This window comes from Orbicella faveolata, unplaced genomic scaffold, assembly GCF_042242905.1.
Source record: "Orbicella faveolata isolate gen_17 unplaced genomic scaffold, um_ofav_v1 contig_3, whole genome shotgun sequence".
Classification (NCBI taxonomy): Eukaryota; Metazoa; Cnidaria; class Anthozoa; order Scleractinia; family Merulinidae; genus Orbicella; species Orbicella faveolata.
In genome coordinates, this window is record NW_028301558.1 from 2,846,114 (window position 1) to 2,865,380 (window position 19,267).

At 37.9% G+C, this 19,267-nt stretch overlaps 1 protein-coding gene across 2 annotated transcripts; it reads left to right on the forward strand.

Annotated features, from left to right (window-relative positions):
• The first annotated feature begins 2,833 nt into the window (after positions 1–2,833).
• LOC110049454 (glutathione synthetase-like) lies at positions 2,834–16,588 on the forward strand. Of its 2 annotated transcripts, XM_089298229.1 has the most exons (14): positions 2,834–2,925; positions 6,431–6,742; positions 8,138–8,213; positions 8,683–8,840; positions 9,062–9,095; positions 9,376–9,449; positions 9,552–9,632; positions 9,924–10,007; positions 11,096–11,165; positions 11,542–11,663; positions 12,208–12,277; positions 12,860–12,941; positions 14,192–14,378; positions 15,651–16,588. In XM_089298229.1, exons 2-14 carry the CDS (start codon positions 6,474–6,476, stop codon positions 15,772–15,774), a joined length of 1,431 nt encoding a protein of 476 aa, XP_089154355.1. In that variant the 5' UTR covers positions 2,834–2,925; positions 6,431–6,473; the 3' UTR covers positions 15,775–16,588. The 2 variants fall into 2 exon arrangements, with proteins under 2 accessions (XP_089154355.1, XP_089154354.1); XM_089298228.1 differs by lacking the exon at positions 2,834–2,925 and having other exon boundaries at positions 6,411–6,742.
• The last annotated feature ends 2,679 nt before the right edge of the window (positions 16,589–19,267 follow it).

Sequence of the window (19,267 nt, forward strand, 5' to 3'; positions counted from 1 at the left end):
GCAAGTTTTAAGGCTTTGAACATAATATTTGGATCGGTCATGCGTATTCCTCCTCTATCTTGGTCTTGATAAAGACCTGATCTTTTTATTTTATCTTTTTTGTTTCTCCAAAGAAATCTAAACAATTTTGTTTTCACTAAATCCACCGTTCACTGAGGAACTACAAGGTTTGAAGTCGAATAAACTAATCATTGCGATAGGCCCAAGATTTTTAGTATCATTGCTCTTCCGAATATTGTCAGGTCTCTTGCACTCCACATATCCAGTTTACTTTGGAGTTTCCGAATCTTTTGGCTAAAATTAAGTTCGTTATTTCCTTTTTCACCGTAAGAAAAATGGATTCCAAAAATTTTCACCGGGCAATGAAACCATGAAATATTTAGGGGTTTGTTTTTGTTATTGATCCATTTTCCTAACTAAATCGCCTTTGTTTTCTTCACGTTTAAGAAAACACCCGCTAGTTTCCAAAAATCTTCCACTATTTTCAGTGGTTTTTCTAACGATCCTAAGTCAGCATTAAAGAGGGTAGTATCGTCCGCAAACTGAGAGAGCTTGATTTTATTTCCAAATATCTTGATGCCTTTCACAGTTGAATCCTGACGGATTTTATTTGCAAGCAGTTCGGCTGACAGAATATAGAGGTAAGGTGAGAGAGGGCAGCCCTGACGTACTCCTTTAGACGGTTTAAACCAGTTCGTTCTATTGACGTTATTGACTACCGTACTCTCTATGTTTGAATAGAAAGTGCTGACCCAGCGTTACATGTCAGTTCCAAATTATTAAGGTAGTCTAGCGTTTTCATTTTAAAGGGCCATTCGAGAGAATCAAAAGCCTTCCGAAAGTCTAGTGTTGTTAATATGCCAGGGAGATTATGTGTTTTTGTTATTTCCATAATGTCGTTTATGAGACGGATATTCTCCCCTATATAGCGTCCTTTAACAAAGCCTGTTTGATCCGAGTGTATTAGGGATGGAAGTATTGGTTCGAGATGTTTTGCAATTGCCTTGGCAGCAATCTTAAAGTTGACGTTAAGTAGCGTAATCGGTCTCCAATTACTACCGAAACAGGTAGAGTGTTTTTTGGGAGACGCGCGAAACAGTTGCCGTTGGCGACAAACGAGAACGTTTTGGGTCACGTGGCTTGAAGCCTTCAAAAGTCAACCGCGCGTGAGCACATTCCTTCGCGTGGTCTGTGGCTCAGTTCTTCCAGCCTGAGTTTTTCTCACGCGCTTCTTCTCATGATCAGTCGTCGATCTTTCGCTCTGATTGTGACTAAGTAGTGCAACATGATACAGATAAAAGTTTTTTATGACATTTCTTTTCCCGAAGATCGATGTGAGGTGATAACGACGGACGAGAATGAGGTGGCGACTTGGGATGATCTTATGCAAATCGCACGGGATAAATTAGAGTGTTTAGGAACGTGAAGGAACGTGATCACGTGCGCTTACCTATTTGGCGTCAGTTTTAGACCACGTGGGCTTAATTCAATTACGTTTCTCGACAACGGCAGCTGTTTCGCGCGTCTCTGAATAAACAGTCTACCTGTTTCGGTAGTAGATAGTTTTAAGAGCCAGCCATCCTCTTTTGGAGTTAGCATGATCGTTCCCCTTTGTTGAGAGATGCTAAGTTCACCTTTCACATGTGCTTCATTAAGACTTGCTAATAAATCATTGCCTAGTAGATCAAAGAGATATTTCTAAACCTCGATAGTAAAACCGCCTTCTCCTGGGGTTTTATCATTCTGGAAGGTTTCTAATGCTTTCCTGCATTCGTCTTATAGGCCTACTCTGGGACCTTAAGTCGCCGTAACTTAAGGCGACTTTGGGCGATTTAAGGCGACTTTAGGCGACTTAAGCAAAATTGGCAGAAAAAACATTGCAACTTGAGGGGATTTCAGGCGATTTAATTTTTAGGCGACTTAAGGCGATTTTAGGCGACTTGAGGAGACTTTATTTCACTTGAGTGATATAAATTTAACCTTAGCAGCAGTCTCTCCATATATCTCTCGCAATAAACCAATATTGTACCAATACTGGTACATAATTAAGTCACCACAGTCTCAAATATCCAGGCCCGGGTTGTTCAAAGCCTGATAAGACTAACCCAGGATTAGAGAGAATTTTGATTACTCTCATTTTTGTAACTTTTCGGTCCAGTTCTCTGTTTATGTTGTTTGTCTTTCAGTTTTGAGTTTACTTCATCTTAAAACTACACAACCATAAGCAGTGAAAGATATTTCTATACAAAAAAAATATATTACCTGGGTTAGCGCTAACCGGCTTTCGAACAACCCGGGCCAGATTTCAAACCAGTAGAAAAAGCTATTAAAGAAAGAATTACCACAACACTGAACACTTACTACTCCCCCCCCCCCCCCCCCCCCCTGGATGGGATGCTAGTCCATCGAAGGGTTACAACCAGCATTAAATTTTACCGGTACCCTGATTTATACACCTGGGTGCAGAAAGGCACTGTAAGAGTAAAGTGTCTTGCAAAAGAACACAACACAATATCCCCAGCCAAGGGCTCGAACCTGGACCACTCAATCCGGCGAGCGCACTAACCGTGAAGCCACCGCTCCTCCACAGACGTCAAAATGTGGTAAGAAAAAAAAAAATGTGGCACACGAGCCGTTAGGCGCCTGAGTCACTGATGTTCTCACCATTTTTACTGAACAGACGTACGGCAACATGAAACCTATATATTACAATAAAGAACCTAAAATATGCGAAAAAAAGTTCTTGACAAAATAATAATTAAGAACTAATCAAAATGCGAGAATAACATCACTTGTTATATAAAAGGTGACTAATTATCATGATAATATAGCTGCCAAAAGTGAATGTTTAACTGCAGTAACGAGCGGTTATATCGTACAAAGCGCTTGGAATATTGGCATTTTCTGAAGAAGGCGGGAGTGTTGGTGAGTTGAATAGGGAGCTGATATAGAACCGGATCACTGAGATCTTTCTTTATAACTTTCGGGGTTCAGATCCGTGATGAAATTATGTTTGCAGTGTGAGCATCCTGACGAAATAGCAACACAACAGCATGAACATAACGACATTTCCTTATATCTTTATGTCGATGTTCACATTACCGACATCAGTGATTATGTCGTTATGTCATACGTTATGTTGCCAGTGTGAAACCAGGCCTTAATGATAGAGGGAGACTTCAACCTAGTACAAAACATGCCACTCATTTTAAATCACCGTGCAGGAGAAAATGAAAAGTTCAAAGCAAATATGGATCTGACAGACATTTGGCGCGACCTTCACCGCAACATTCAGCGATTTACTTGAAGAAGAAATATACCAGCAATTTAATGTCGATTATATTTTTACTTAAGCAGTGCAAGCTAATTTACCGATGCACTTAAGGTGGATATTCTAACAGGCTTTAAAACCGGTCACTCTCTAATAACTTTATCTCCTGCTACCAAAAGAAGCCCCAGAGGACCAGTTTTCTGGAAGTTGAATGGCCACTTTCTAAAGATCATGCGGAATATGTGTTAACCTCTTCAAAGAAACTCGAAAACGAAGTGGGAAATGATTACAAAGCGAACCACAAAGTAGACACAACACTTCTATATAATGTGGTTAAAATGCAAATCAAAGCAAACTCGACCAAGCATGCACAACAAAAACAAACCGAAAAGACTCTGGAGACCGAAACCCTAAGGCCGGAGCAAAAACTCGAAAATAATTTTTCCGAAGTAGAGAAGTGTGAAATCCGTACGTAACTGGAGTTTAATTTAAGAGACACGGCCTAGAGTTTAGAGTACTTTATCTACTTTTCTTACTCTCCTTAACACTATTTTTTAATCACAATTGTAAATTATTTCATTAGTGCTATTTATCATCTTCCTTACGTAATTTGTATATATTTATATGTATTCTATTTTTTTTCTGACACCTCTGTAAAATTAATGTTTGTGAAAGTTGAAATTAAAATTGAATTGAATTGAATTGAATGGATCGAAACAAGGTTCTAATATTAGGTCCAGAACACGGTAATCTGAGGGAGGGAGATGGCGTGACTGAGTGGTGTAGGGCGCTGGATTTGAAATCTGAAGGTCCTTGATTCAAATTCTCCACCCTACAGCTATAGTCTGGATTTGTTCTCGGTAGTCCCGAGTTCAACTCCTCGACCATGTTGTGTAAATAGCCAACTGGTCAGCCTCCTAACAGTTGGGTTATCAGTTAATTTGCAGTGTTTGTTTGTATATTTACAGTGTCCCCAATTAGCACAACAGTGCCATACATTTGACACTTAAATAAAGTTATTTATTTATTTTATTTTATTTTATTTTATTTTATGTAAACGCCAGCCTAAATACTGATGAAGAAATTCTAAATGAAGCCAAACGATTTTATCAGACACTTAACACGTTAAGCAAGAGCTCTTCATCAAAAGTTCCTGGTGAAGACCTCTTTTTTCAACAAGATAATCATTGTAAAATAAGTGATGACGAAAACATTTTTATGAAGGTTTGCTAACGGGTGCAGAATGTTTGGGAAATCTTTTAAGACTATGGGATCAAACAAGACACATGGGACAGTTGGTCAGCTGGATTTTATAAAGTCTTTTGGAATGAAATAGTCCTTTTTTCTCGCCTCTGTTAAGGTGGTGCGTAACAAAAATTTAAGACCCTTGAAGACTTGTTAAAAATATTTTGAAATGATCTTGCCGAATTTGCCCCTAGATAAGTGTGAAATTTAAGGAAAGTACACAGTGGTATAAGTTTTTTTACGTAGCAACGGCCATAGCAACGGCTGTGTACAGTAAGAACATGACCAAAAATATAGATTAGTTTTAACATACATGTATATGAAAGATACTTTGTAGTAAAGCTGTAAAGAGATGTACAGCTCGATTGGTATAATTACTTGGGAAAAGCGTTGCCTGATTTAGCATCACAGGCTTATTCATTTCCAGCAACAACAACAACAACAGTTTATTTCTACTACTGTAAACAACTAAAAGAATTTACAAGATTATAATTATAAATATATAAATAAACAGTACAGTACATACAGTAGTGGGACACCCAAAATAACTAAAAAGCTAAACTAGTTGGGTGACCGTAATTATAATAATTAAAAATGTAAGAGTCAGGAAAGAGGCGCAACAAATACATTGGTACACATAAGTATCACAAACTTGGTACAAGATTAAATATACAAAACAAAACAATCCTTTATGAAAAGGAACAACTGCGGAACCTTTTTACAAATAGAACAACAATTCCACTCCCCCCGGCCCCCTACCGAGATCCAGCATGCACCCCCGCAATTTTTGGCTTGTTAAATGCTTAATCTATCGTGTAAGAAACTTTAAGTGCATTTTTCTCAAACGTCTTCTTTTGTACGAAATGACTTCACGACAGCATTTCTAAAGTATTTAAGAGAAATTCCCGAAACGTGGCGTAATTAAAGACCAATAGTGTCGTGATGCAATAAACTAAGAAAATTATAACATTTTAACGTCTGTCACGTGACACCGGATAATTTCTCCACTGGCTCTAGTGCAAAAAAAGGTTATTTCCGAATAAAGCCTGTAAAAAACACTGAGAACAAGAGTTAACTGTCAAAACTTAAGTTTATTGCACAGGACGAAACAGAAACTTACAAGATATGCTTGTTTGAAAGTTAGATATTGTTTTGCATAAGAGAAGAAACTTTAGGCGTCAATGCTGCAAAATAAAACCTCAAAAGGGTGTGGCTGGTTGCCATAGCAACCATGTTGAGTAAAACGTTCAAAATGTATTTTCTCTTCATGAATGCAATCGCACACGATTGATCTTTCTTCACCATATTTAAACAAACTTTTTGGTCCCTTTTAGCCTATATTGTGCTGCCTTAACGCTTCCCATGCTAAAGGCCTTCTCTCTCTCGGTATCACAAAGGAGAGGATTGATAACGTTCTTTGCAAAGAAAGATCAATCTCTGTGTACATTAAAAATCAATAGAGACCCATCTCGCCTTTGAATTGTGATTATAAATCGCTTTCAGCAGAGAAAAATGAGGCGTAGAGTCCACCAAAACTCAATTTTTTTTGTCCAGACATTTAACGCTAAAGGTCGCGCACATCTGATTGATATGATAACCGCTGCACGTTTTGTTACTTTAACGTGCATTGCTTCCAAAAAATGACATTGGAAAATCCCTACTGATTTTGACTTTGTCCCGTGGGTCGGGCATTTGTATTCTTCTCCAAGCTCTACTGAGGTAATTTGTACAAATAAGCTAGCCCCACCATGGGGCAAATGCCGTCCTCACGGGGGAATAAGCGGGCTTGGAATTGACAGTCAACCGTACACCAAGTTTTGCATTCACACAGACATTTTACCTTTCGGAGCCAAGCCGGGTAGTCGTTCAACTGTATGTAAAGCGTTGAAACTTAATGGTGTTTTTGTATTTCAGATTTCCTATAATATTTCAAGGGATTCATGAATCAAGTAACAAAATGACGGCCCGTCTGTCACATGTTAGCGACAATGAGGTTACACAAGATGAAGTAAAATATCTTGAGAAAGAAGGCAAGGATTACTGCATGGCACACGGAATGGTTTATAAAGACTCTAAAGGAGAAACACAACACATTCCCTTCACTCTGTATCCATCACCCATTCCACTGAAGCTTTTCGCAGATGCAAAAGAGGTGCAGACAGATTTTAACTTACTTGTACACAAAGTGAGCCGGGACTACGAATTTACAAAGAACGCGCTTTTGAGGTATTGTACGTTCTGTCATGAGATGTTACAGAGGAAAATCTTTGTAGGCAGAAAACGTTATTTATAGGCTCGATCAATGGTGCGTGTTTGTTGAGACGGTAAGATAGGGCACTTTGAAGAGACATCGTCAGTTTTACTTGGCCCTTAGTCTGTTTCCATTGGTTCTATCTCTTCAATAAAAATGGCTACTTAGCTTTAATCAGCTCTTCAAATCAAAATATCAATACGTATTATTCTCCGACCATATCCAGCAATATAAATATTGCTATAGGAACGCTTCTTCTTTTCTTCCTCTTCCTCGTTCGTTTCTCGTTTTTATTTTAAGACAGTTGTCGCCACAACAACTGATTCCTCAACTGATGAACTTTTATTGCTCTCGTGGTATACGACAGAAACGACTCGGTTTTCTTAAACTTTACAATGAAATCACGTACTGTGGACGGCGGCTTAACACTTATATTTAATAATGCTGTAAATTGTTTCGTTTGCTGATCGGTTTTGGGGGATCTACTCAATAAATAAGTTCATTGTTGCCGGGCGCCTGTTCAGTATTGGTATAAACCTACTAGCGTTCTATCACGAATGCCGTTCTCTGATTGGCTACGCTACTCAGTATCTATTCTGTGATAAATAGTGAGTAGCGTAGCAGTGTGCCCTTACAAACAAAATGACGGCCACTTCTTGGCGTTTTCGAAGTGTCTGTGAAAAGGATTTAGTTTAAGTTTTGAACGACTCGTAGATTTATACTAAAACAATTTGATTATTTGCTCTCGATTACTATAGGTGATAGTTGACTTGGGCTGAGGCCTCGTCAACTATCACGCGATAGAAATCTCGAAATCATAATGTAATTGCTTAATAGATCACAGATGACGTCAAAATGTAATAAGAAAGAAAAAGAGGAATATCGATTATTGTCACTCACTACTATTATTTTTGACTGAAAAAAGGCCCAGTTACAAGTGGTACTAATAAAACCCTGATTTCTCACTAAACCACGTCAAATTTCTTGTTCGTTTATTGGTTCTGCGGGGGCAATTTGTATATCGACAATCCCCGTCACTTTTTTTTACTCTTCACGTCAATTGGCCAATTTTCTTCGAAAGGTAAACTAACTACATTGTATTCAATCATTTTACATTTATGTTTGCCCATGCAGTTCTTCATTCAAGTTGTATCATGAACCGTTGTTTTTCTGCAGCAGAATTCAAGTTGAAATCGGCGGCGTAGCTGGTATAACAAACTTAGTAATAATCATCTACCTTCACTACAATTTACCAGTATTAAAAGCTCGTTTTTTTTACATTGTTGATCACATTTCTGAGCTAAAGAAGATTATTATTATCAGTTTCTTTTATTCACTTTTGTTCTTTTCTTTTAATATCCATCATTTAGCACAGTGGCTGCTGATCCCTTTACATCAAGACTCTTTGACATTTATGAGAAGGTCTGGGAACAAGGAAATGCTCAGGTTAGTACCATCAAGCTCCCAGCCCCACCCCCCCCCCCCCCCCATCCCCGGCGCCTCAGGCCCGCCTTCTTGACGGCAACGATCTTCCACCCATCACTCCTTTAATAACGGGTTTCGGCGTTCTTTTTTACGTAAGTTTTTGGAGCGAAATGAAAAAACATAAATTACTGACACTGAGCAAACTGCCTGTCAGCGGTTATCTTGACGTCATTTATATTAAAGTTTACTTTATAATGTAGGGTTTAAGTTAAAGGATTTTACGATGCAGAAAATTTTTATGTTTTGAAATCTGTTGATTTCTTATGGCGAAGTTTCCGAGAGGTTCACCTTTTCCGATTGGCAAACATTTGTGCTTTTTTCCGACGAGAACTTTCTAAGATTTAGGTCTCTTGGCGTGTTTCCAGCGGTTTACTGGGCTTAGGTTTTTGCCAAAATAAACAAGTGAGTTCTGTTTTATTTTTTCTTTCAGTCAGTCTCATTAGGAATTTTCCGGTCTGACTACTTGATTGAAACCACAGGCTGGTTACAACATCAGTTTTGCAGTTATAGTAGCATCAAGCAGGTTGAAATGAACACCATATCAATTGGTGGAATCTCGTTTTCCTGTCTTGTTCCTGACATGCACAGGTAATTGACGTGTAAACTGTCTAACAGTCAAAGTTATTTTCTTTTATCGCTAACCCTTTACAGATTGTTAACATTTTACTGCACTCTCTCCCTTTAGAGTCCTAACCAGAAAGACTTTACATATGGTTTTAAACGTTAAAGTTCATTTTTACTAACTTACTTGGTTATCTTTAGCTAGAGATGCTTTACTCATGACACATTTTTCCTCCTTCACATTCCAGATATCTTTTACATTCGATGGGACGAGAGAACAAGGTACAGTGATGTAGAAAATTTCTAGAGTATGTTGGTCACATTCCCTGCAAGGAAATTATAAAAGACGTCAAAACGAAGAAGAAAAGGCTGCAAATTGAACGACATCATGCCCGTGAAGGTTCGTGATTCTCAGGCTCCCAGTCCTTTCTGGATTATCGCCGTGTTAAGAATATTTCCCAAGACTATTTGTTTAGGCCAAAACTTAATCTCTTAGTCTGTTGCACTTAGTTAAGTATCTTTTCAGTCTAAGTTAATGATTTGTGGTGTGTGCTTTCTCAAGGTGCCTCCAAATCCCGCATTAGATGAAGCAGCTGATGCTCTCATTAGGGCCTGGGAACTATATGGATCAGACAGGTTAGGGCAGTTTCTTATTGTTCACTTGTTTCACTTTGTTTGTTTGTTTGTTTGTTTGTTTAGTTTGTGTAGGTAACAGCCTTGTTAACGTTTTGTTTTTAGTGCTGTCATCATGTTCGTTGTTCAGCCTGACGAGATTAATGTTTATGACCAAAGGCTGCTGGAATACCGTATTCATGAGAGGTAAACACTTAATTCTGTTCATTCAATAACACACATGCAAAGGATTAACAATTGCTTTTAGATATAATAATAAGTCCAACCATTGTCAGATATGGACACGCTGAATATCTCCCCGGTTTTATCAGAATATATTCTGACAAAACGCGCGTTAATTTGATAGAGGTTTAGTTGCCCTAATTCTTGTCCCTGCAATGCCCTCACTTGAGAACAAAAGCTTCTAATTATCGGATTCTTTTCTTGTCTCTGAGTTTCTTTTTTCTATTGCTTTTGTACGTTTTTCTCTTTATGCAGGAACAATGCTGTAAAGGTGATCAGGCGGAGCCTTAACGACATTTTTAAAGACGGCAAAATGAGCAACGATAAATCCATCTTTGTGTAAGTTTCTTTGTTGTTTTCCTTTTGAGACTAACGCGCTCATAATCGTGGTCTATCAGCGAATAATCGACGATGACTGAGCCAATCAGATTCGTGGATTTACAACACAACAGCACGCGGTAACTGCCTACTATTAATCAACAGCTTTCAGTGAATCAATCACTTCTGTTCAAGCAACACGTACAACTGTTTTAGAGCGGTTTTCACTTGAGTGTGGAAAAGTAATTGATTTTGCATTGCTACGCTTTACGATTGGCTTAAAAAATTCGCGCCACTTTTTCGTCCAACCAGAAGTAAAACTAATTAACAAATGGTAAACGCCATAGCGTGCACTATTGAGTTATGGATGCACGCTGGAGGTTGCTAAGCACGAAAGAAGCGTAAGAGTCGCACGAGGCGATAGCCTCGTGCGACTCTAGCCTCTTGAGTGCTTAGCAAACCTCCCGAGTGCATCCATAACTCAATAGTGCACGCTATGGCGTTTACCATTTGTTTTATAACATAACATTGAGACATTAAAACAACAGAAGTCCTTTTATTGAGCTACATCACAAAAAAGTGTCCGTGTAGTCTTACATGACAAGAGAAAACAAGCTCGCGAAAATTCATTCATGACAACCGACTGCACACCAGTAACGCGATAAAGTTTTATCTTCAGACAACTGTGAAGACGGTTTCGCATTTCTGGCAGAAGAACGTCGGCCATTACTTTGGAAACAATGTCTGTCTAAAGATTTGCTTTGTAAACATAAGCACACACGTCAGCAGCGTACACCCATGGGCACATAGTAGACGCTAAATTAACCAATCAGAGCGCGCGCTTTGCTTTAGTTATGTTATAAACCAACTGTGAGTCGCTTGCACGCATTTTCACGCGCTTCGCGTCAGTTTTAATTGGTTCACAAGATTGCATGTGTGCTTTGTGATTGGCCCGAGTGATCACTCTGGTTTTGCGACTCAGTTGAAAACCGCTCGATTACAAGACTTGAATGGACTTTGTCAGTAACTGATATATTCTTTACATAACATTCATTTTGTCGAGAGGGCCTGTTGAAGTGATAACTATCTGTTCTGTTCTTGGTGAACAGGACCGGAATTGAAGTTGGTGTAGCTTATTTCAGAGCAGGCTACACACCCAAAGACTACCCCACAGATCAGGTAAGTTGATTATGCATAATATAAACAGTTGGTACCAGTTAAGTTCTAAGAAAAGAAATATAACAAGAACACTGGAACTGAGTTTAGAGGACGAGAAGTCTCTCTAATTCAGTTATCTTCATACGTCAATTTGCTATGTGTGTTTTTAAAGCATACAAATCCTTACCTCTTTCTACATGGCCAGGTAGACGTGTAAAAGTATCCTCAAATTTTGAGAATTAATTGATCATTAAAGGTTTATATATTGCTACAATGGAGATCGCAAGTAGTAACAAATAAAGGAGTGGTTGTAGCTAAGTTAACCTATCAGTTTTTGTGATGTATTTTGCAGTCTAATTGTGAGTGGTAATAGTTCAACAAGTGCTTGGTGTTTCAGGAATGGTCAGCTCGTTTAACATTAGAGTTGTCTCGTTGTATCAAATGCCCTACAGTGGCGCATCATTTGATGGGAACCAAGAAGATACAGCAAGTGCTAAGCGACCCTGGGGTCCTAGAAAGGTATAACTACGAACCTCTATACTAACACTACATTTACATAATCCTTCCCCAACCGTCCCGTAAACGTTAGCTTAGTAATCGGGTCTCCTTAAATACACACCGAAGCCCCGAGATATTGCCTAGATAACAACTGCGAAGCGCGTCTCTTATATTATACGGGGAACACAATTGGCAAGTATTAGATCTATCCCTTGCATTCAAATCAAATGACCTACCACTCGGTCTTCTGTATGGGACGAGATGCAATGGTCTCCAAGTTGGGGATAAGTTAGGAGTTGTTCAAAATGGTTAGTTTGTCACCATTGGGGTCCTTTTACTTATATTGGCAACACCCTTAGTAGCCGTCAGCAATTTTACGAGGCGATAATAACTAATCTGCAATGATCCTTAGAGTTCGGTAGAATGAACACTCTTACATCTGATATAAGAAGTGTGGCAAACAATCAACACATAGTGGCCTGGTAGTAAAGATTCTTACTGTGATCGCATTCAGGTTGTTCTTGTACCATGCTCTTTAAGCAGATCATAACATTTTATTTTCTAGGTTCCTACCCGACAATGAGTCAGTAGGCAGAGTGAGAAAAACCTTCACTGGATTGTATACTCTAGACCCGGTAATGTATATGTCCGCTCAGTTAATGACTTTTTATCAAAACAGTTTTTTTCCTGGGCATTCCAGTTCGTCTGGGGTCTGAGGGCCCTGGCAAACGTGGTAACATATCCTACTGGCAGAGAACCTTCCCCCCTTTTCGTTCACACACCGACACAAAGTTTGTTGCATAAGCAAATTTTGCTCCTGAGAAGCGAACATTAATCGCTTACAAACTGTCGATCAAAGATGCGGCTTTCAGAGAATATTTTCTACACTTTTCGCACACTTTGGTAGACGTAAGAAGATCTGTTGATTTGTGTCTCTTTTTAATTTATTTTCATAAAATCGCTCACATTTTTGTAGCGAACAATTGCTAAAACACGTGAATGGTGCGTACATCAAACTGATTCAGTAGAAACGTTCTCAGCAACGCTAGTTAGCTAGGTAGTAACATTTATTTTCTGATGGCATGATGCTGTAGTGGCAGCTTTGAGTGTACTTATTGCATTTCTTCCAGGTTAATAACTAGTACTGTTGGAAGATAACTCTGTCAAGTAAGACCTGAATTCGTTTGCATAGTGTGAAATTTTTGCTGTAATTATAGGGACCCAAAGGCGATCATAATATGGAGTGTTGTCTTCAGATGGTAGATAAATGTGTTCTTAAGCCTCAGAGGGAAGGAGGAGGTATGAAAACCGGCGATGATAGAAATGGGTAACACCAGATGATCGTGTTGTGTATAAACCATTAAAGAACCAGGTTAAAATAAGTAGATTTACGTCCCATATATCACTTAGAAATAGATGAAAGTTTACGAAAGATTATATATGAATGAATGAATGAATGAATGAATGAATGCTTTATTTAACGTGGATGTAAATTAGCTTGAGAGCTAGTTTACAGGTATTCCACGTAATAACTAATGAAAACCTAACAACTAAACAACGCTAATATCACAATTCATCAGATAAAATCACAAATTATCATTTGCAAGCTATCATTTGGCAAAGATTATGATTTGCAAGGTAAAGCGCTGAGATTGCATGGGATATCCGAGTTTCGTTAAGCATCCAATCAGAACTGTACACACAGAAATATGAAAGTGGACCGAACATTTGTAAACGCCGTGGGGAGCTAATTTACTACAGGTCAATGTTGCACATGGAACTGGCTAGCTCAAAAGACCACCACAAACCGCATAATATCAAGCCAAGGTTTAATAATTTTTCGATCTAAAAGAAATACATTTGTAATTCGCAATCAGAACAAACACAAATAAATTTTATCTCGAAGCTTTATTCAGAAAACTTGAATTTCAACTTACTTCTGTGGCGGGTAGTTACAACAGCCGCACTTTACGGGTTAGCACTGAGTCTTTAACAGTTTCTCCAGGTGAGCGGGTTTAACAGACAGATTCTCCAGGTAAGCGGTTTTAACAGACAGACTAAAATAACGTCTTTCTCACTTCGATTCTACTGAAAAACTGGTTTGAAACACAATAACCTAACGCTTTTAAATCAATGTATATAATTTATGTCAATCACGATTATTGTCATCAAATAAATCTGTCAATTAAGAGGCAACGCCTAATTGATCAACGAAACAGTACGCTGTCCAGTGCGCTATCGTAATTTGATTATGTAAGATATTGTATTGATAAAAAAAGACAAACCAAAGTTAGAAAGTTGCCAATAGTTTTGAAGCAAAAGAGCAGGCGGCTTGTGATTAGATAAAAACACGACAAAAATAATCTCGTCCTATCAAAATTTATGTACTTTTACCAGGCAAACATAAACTACATTATATCACAGCAAAGCATTATACTTTGGACGCGTAAAGATGTAAGGGGAAGAAACAGTTGCGTCACATGTCACAACATTGAAATGGTTACCTTGACATTTCTTCTTCTTCTTTCTCTAATTATTTGACTACGCAGGCAATAACATCTACGGTGAAGACATCCGTCGCACGTTACTTAACAACTCTGAAAACAGGACTCAGTATATATGCATGGATCGTATCTCACCTCAAATTACCAAGAACTTTATCGTTCGTCAGGAGTCGACAAGTATACGTCCAGTTGACGTCATTCCTGAGCTTGGCATTATGGGTATTTTTATCAGGTAATAAGCTTTTAAACTTAATTTTTTTAAAGTTTTTTTTTGTATTTTTTATTGCTCTAATATAATTACATACTCTTCTTCCACTGCTAACATAACTTGCAATTTAACAATACTAACAAAACTTACAATACTAACATTATTTACAATTTATTAATATCTTACATAACTTTCATGTAGGACGGTAGCTACAATAGTCCAGTTTCGAATTCGCCATGACCGCTGATTAAAAGCACTGAGAACGCATTTCACAGGGTTAGCCTCGATCTAAAGTAATATATTTACTAATTCCAGCGAGAAGATGACCTGTTTACAGCTCTGTGTATTGTTTAATTTTCAAATTTGTGGCACCTTCCCGCCGGTATTTGTGAATATTTTATTTTAGGTCGAGGCTAACCCTGTGCAAATGCATCCTCAGTGCCTTTATTCAGCGGTCATGGCAAACTCGAAACTGGACTATAGGTGGCTTTTTTACATAGTTTGTTTATGTTTCTCAATTTTAATTTTATTTGTTAGAATCGACAAGACGGCATCCAAATAAAACTCGTCTTCTTTTCTTGAAGCAGTATATAAATAATATTTGGCTATAATCATGCGGAGGTTTAAGCCAAGACGACGAGCCAAGTTATTAGTCACCCGACTAATTATTAATTATTCATCGAGAGTGATCGTATCTCCGTTTTTGGAGCTGGGTTGACGTTTGTCTTTCGCCTCAGAGGTGACATTTATCAGGTTCCTTGATTGAATCTCTAAAAAGTGTCGAATTTGTGGGTCAGTAGAATGTGATGAATTATCTTGTATTGGAAATTGGCGAGTCTGGTGTCTTTGGTAACATTAAACGGAAGACTATAAATGAGTTGTATTGTATCTTATTTTAGACTGGCTTCTTTCATCCTTTGGTCAGCTGTAGGCGTAACGCATTTACTCTTAACAAAGAATTTAGTTGCCGATTTGCAAGAAAGTTTATTTAAAGATATCTCATCCTTCACAGAACGTTTTTCCAAAGGTTCAGTAACATTTGCTTTGAGAATATTGATCCACTTTTGAGGGACTGCGTGGCATTGAACGTAGTAGTTCAAGAAATTTGTTTTAATTTTGAACTTGCTGCAGAATTCGTTAAAAGTTGGGAACCTGTTACTTTGAAGAAAGTCTTCAACTTTGGTTAATCCAACATCGTGCCATTTTGTTTAATATATGGAATATCCTTCTATATTATGATAACATCATGTGCAAGCATTAAAGTTAGTAAATTGTTTAAGTTTAATTTTGTTTCAGTCGCGGAGATGAAGTGCTGGTCAACAAAGAGGGAGGTTACCTAGTGAGGACCAAAACAACTGAGCATCCGGATGGTGGAGTGTTTGCTGGAAGGGCTGCCTTTGACAGTCCATATATGGTATAACAAAGACATATTTGGGACACTGAGAAGTGTATCTTTGTGAAGTCAATAGTAACAGTTGGATTAAACTGGACCTTTATTCTCAAATACTTGTTGACAGTCTGGTCTTCTTCCTATAGCTAAATAGAGAAGGGGTTGCCATTTTCATATGTTAAACTTTGCTTGTAGTTATCAAACCCGTACCTTTAACATAAGATAACAAATTACTTCAGCTTGAAAGTATTATGCGGTAGTTTTTATTTGCATGGTCAAACAAGGATTAAAGTAAAGAAGTTGAAGTAGCTGACAACTGATTGATAAACTTAGGGTTTGACTCTGAATGTTGAGCTAGGGTTACGACAGTAATGTAACTTTATTTCAGCAGTACATTTCTACGTGAGCGGTTAAGAGTGTACATTAAATACTTGTGAACAAAAACCTTAGGAAAAATGCTCCAATATTATATATATACACCAATCACGACCGGATGTAATGAAGTTGCCACTTAAACGCTTCGTTCGATCTTAGTCACAAGTCATACACAAATAAATTAAAATTAATACGAATGTGTCGCATTGCACCTAGAAGACCAAGCTTGAAGTAGTGGACAGTAACAATCAGTCATTTTATTGCTAGCGTTTGGTTTTAATTACTGTACGTTTTGGTTTTCATTCACGCCTATTACACTCGTCGTTTTCACGCTATGTGTGATTGATTTTTGATGTAGGTTATATTCCGCGTTAATTTTAGAATAGATTAAAAAATGCCAACTGGATGGCGAGGGTGGGGCCTTTTTCATGTTCATTGTAGATAGAATAAACAACTGTTGGTTATCGTGGTTTGGTGCGGTGTGCCGATGTGGTGTGGTGAGGTGTACTGTATCAAACACGAAGGACTGTGTTTTACCACATTTCCAAACACCAAAAGTTCAAAATATGTCGCGTAGCGGAGTCTTTTTGACGTACCTCGAGTTGTTTGGAGATGCGGTCAAACACTGTCTTGAGTGCTTGATAAATCTTTGCAATCGACACTAAGACTAAGGAGAAAACGGAGAAATAAGATCGCAAAAATCTATGCTAAAACGAGCATTGGCATAGATTTTTACGATATTTCATTTCTCCGATTTCTCTTTACTTTTAGTTTATAGATCATCCTCTCTTGATGCTAATTAAAATCAGATATCCAAACAACCTCAGGGTCATAGTTTGCTTGATTTAACATTGACGAGTGTGAGAAAGTCAAATAGAAATACCATCACTTAAGTTTTGCTTGCATCGATCCAGCTGATCTTAAATGGGCATCATGCCGAGAGCTCTTGGGTGTTCCATAGGGAGCCAGACGTTCTTAGCAACCAAAACAACAGACCTGGAGATGTAGGACTAAAAGTTCTACATCTCCACGGGATATCCAGTGGCTTACAATAGTGTAATCATATCCATGTAGGTGACCGTTTATGTTCCACAAAACGCGTCAAGTTTTGCACGAATGTGCCATAATGCTAAAGTGTGAAAGTATATTTACTGTAAACATCGTGTCAGAAAGATACAAAACATTTTAATAGTCGGCGATTCGGGAAATCGACTGACGTGAAGAATTTGGATTAAAAGAAAAAATAACGTTGAAACAATGTGTCTTCTGGGCTGGGGCGCAACCGCCAGTTTAAAACTTAGACGCTTTGATATATTTCTTACTCTTGTAAAGCTACGGTGCATGTATAGCTGAAACGTTTTTGCTAATCTCAGTTTTCACTGCTATTCAGTAAGCGAAGCGACTATGCCCGGCAGCCCAGAAATGCCCAAGAGGCAGAAATGTTCTCAGATTTTCCACGGAAAGCCTGATTCAAACCTGTTTAGGGTATTTTCTGTATACATGTTTGTTGCTCAGCGATTCCAAAAATAAATGATCTAAATTTCCTAGTGGTCGAATTCGAAGATCATGTGTACCGAAAATCAGTTAATGTTATGGGCAGTCAGGAAATTATCTCAAAAATAATATGACTGAAAGCTCTCAAATTATATTGTAGGATAACATCCGGTTTTCTTTCAATACTGTTACATTCGAAATAAGGTACCGTCAAGTTTATGGTGCAAGATTATGACGTGAGAATATTTTAGTGAAAACGAAGGAAATTCCTATAAAAAGGTACCGCAAAACTCGTAGTACAACGGGGGAATATGTTCTCCCGAAATATTCCTCGCTCAATCTATTTTAAGGCAGACCTATTTCTTAAAGATTATGACAAGCCAGAAACGTGTACCCGAGAAACGAAGTAATAGTATTCATGAAAATTACCCGCCTTGTGCAAATCAAATGGAGGAAGGGCTACAATTCTGTTCCTCAAAATCGGTCAAGTTTCACTGAAGTACAAAAGGACAAAACCCTGATGAAGGCTAAGAAGTATTCAGCTTAATTTCATGCAGAAAATCTAATTTCACTTTCTAAACGAAGTCGAGCCGGTTTAGAAAAGTGGAGCGAGAAAAATAAAAATATTGAACATGAAGTCAACGGAGGTAGTCGTATCATCTTCTATTTTGTATCCGTGCGTCTTCCTTTGGACTTGTCACAAGTCGACCATTTCTTAATCCTTGACTTTTTTTTTGAGCTTTTTGTTTTTCTTTACTATTACATACAATAATAACATTACTTACACTATTAACACTTCTTACAATACTAACATTACCTACAATAGTTACAGTACTTTAAAGATTAATATCACTTACGCCACTACTGATATTACTTACAATACGACTGTTACTTGCACTACGAATACTACTTACACGACGATTACAAACACTATAAATACTACAGATACTCTGCCTACACAACTAATAATACAAATCTTACTCTTCCTTGTACTCTAATTACACAATTACTTTTTGTGTTAACAAGATACTTTATATAAAATTACAATACAGGTATTTAAATCATCACAAAAATACATATAAATTTATATAATTCACATAATTCCATATGATAGTAAGAAAAGAAAACAAACAAACAAGCAGCGCTTACTCCTTTACAAAAAAATTGGATTGTTGATGCTTTGAGAGGCTATAAGCTTTTCAATTTCATATTTTCTATTGACTACATCTTCGAAAGGCAAAAAGAGAGGGATTTTTTTATTTTTGCGGCAATTCCATAACTTGAATAAATTTTACCTAAAATGATAAAGTAGTTGAGCAGGTTAGATCTCTGATCTAATATTCCTAATATAATGTTAATATATTCCAGTTTTATTTGCTCCCTGGTTATTGTCAGTAGTATAGGACGCTCTTGGGGGGCCCTAACCAATCAGGAGCCAGCAAAAAATGACGTGGCAGTCTCTCGACCAATCAGATTGCGGCATTTGCTGACGAATTAAAAAGTGGGCGTGGTTTGAAAAAATTGATGACGTCACAGCTCAGGTGATGTCCAAATAAGGACCGTTGTGATCAGCGATAGTGGTGAGTGGTGATTAAAAGTTTTGAGGGGTGCCGTAGGCGTCAGCGGCTCGCGCGCGCTAAGGTCAGTGTTTTTC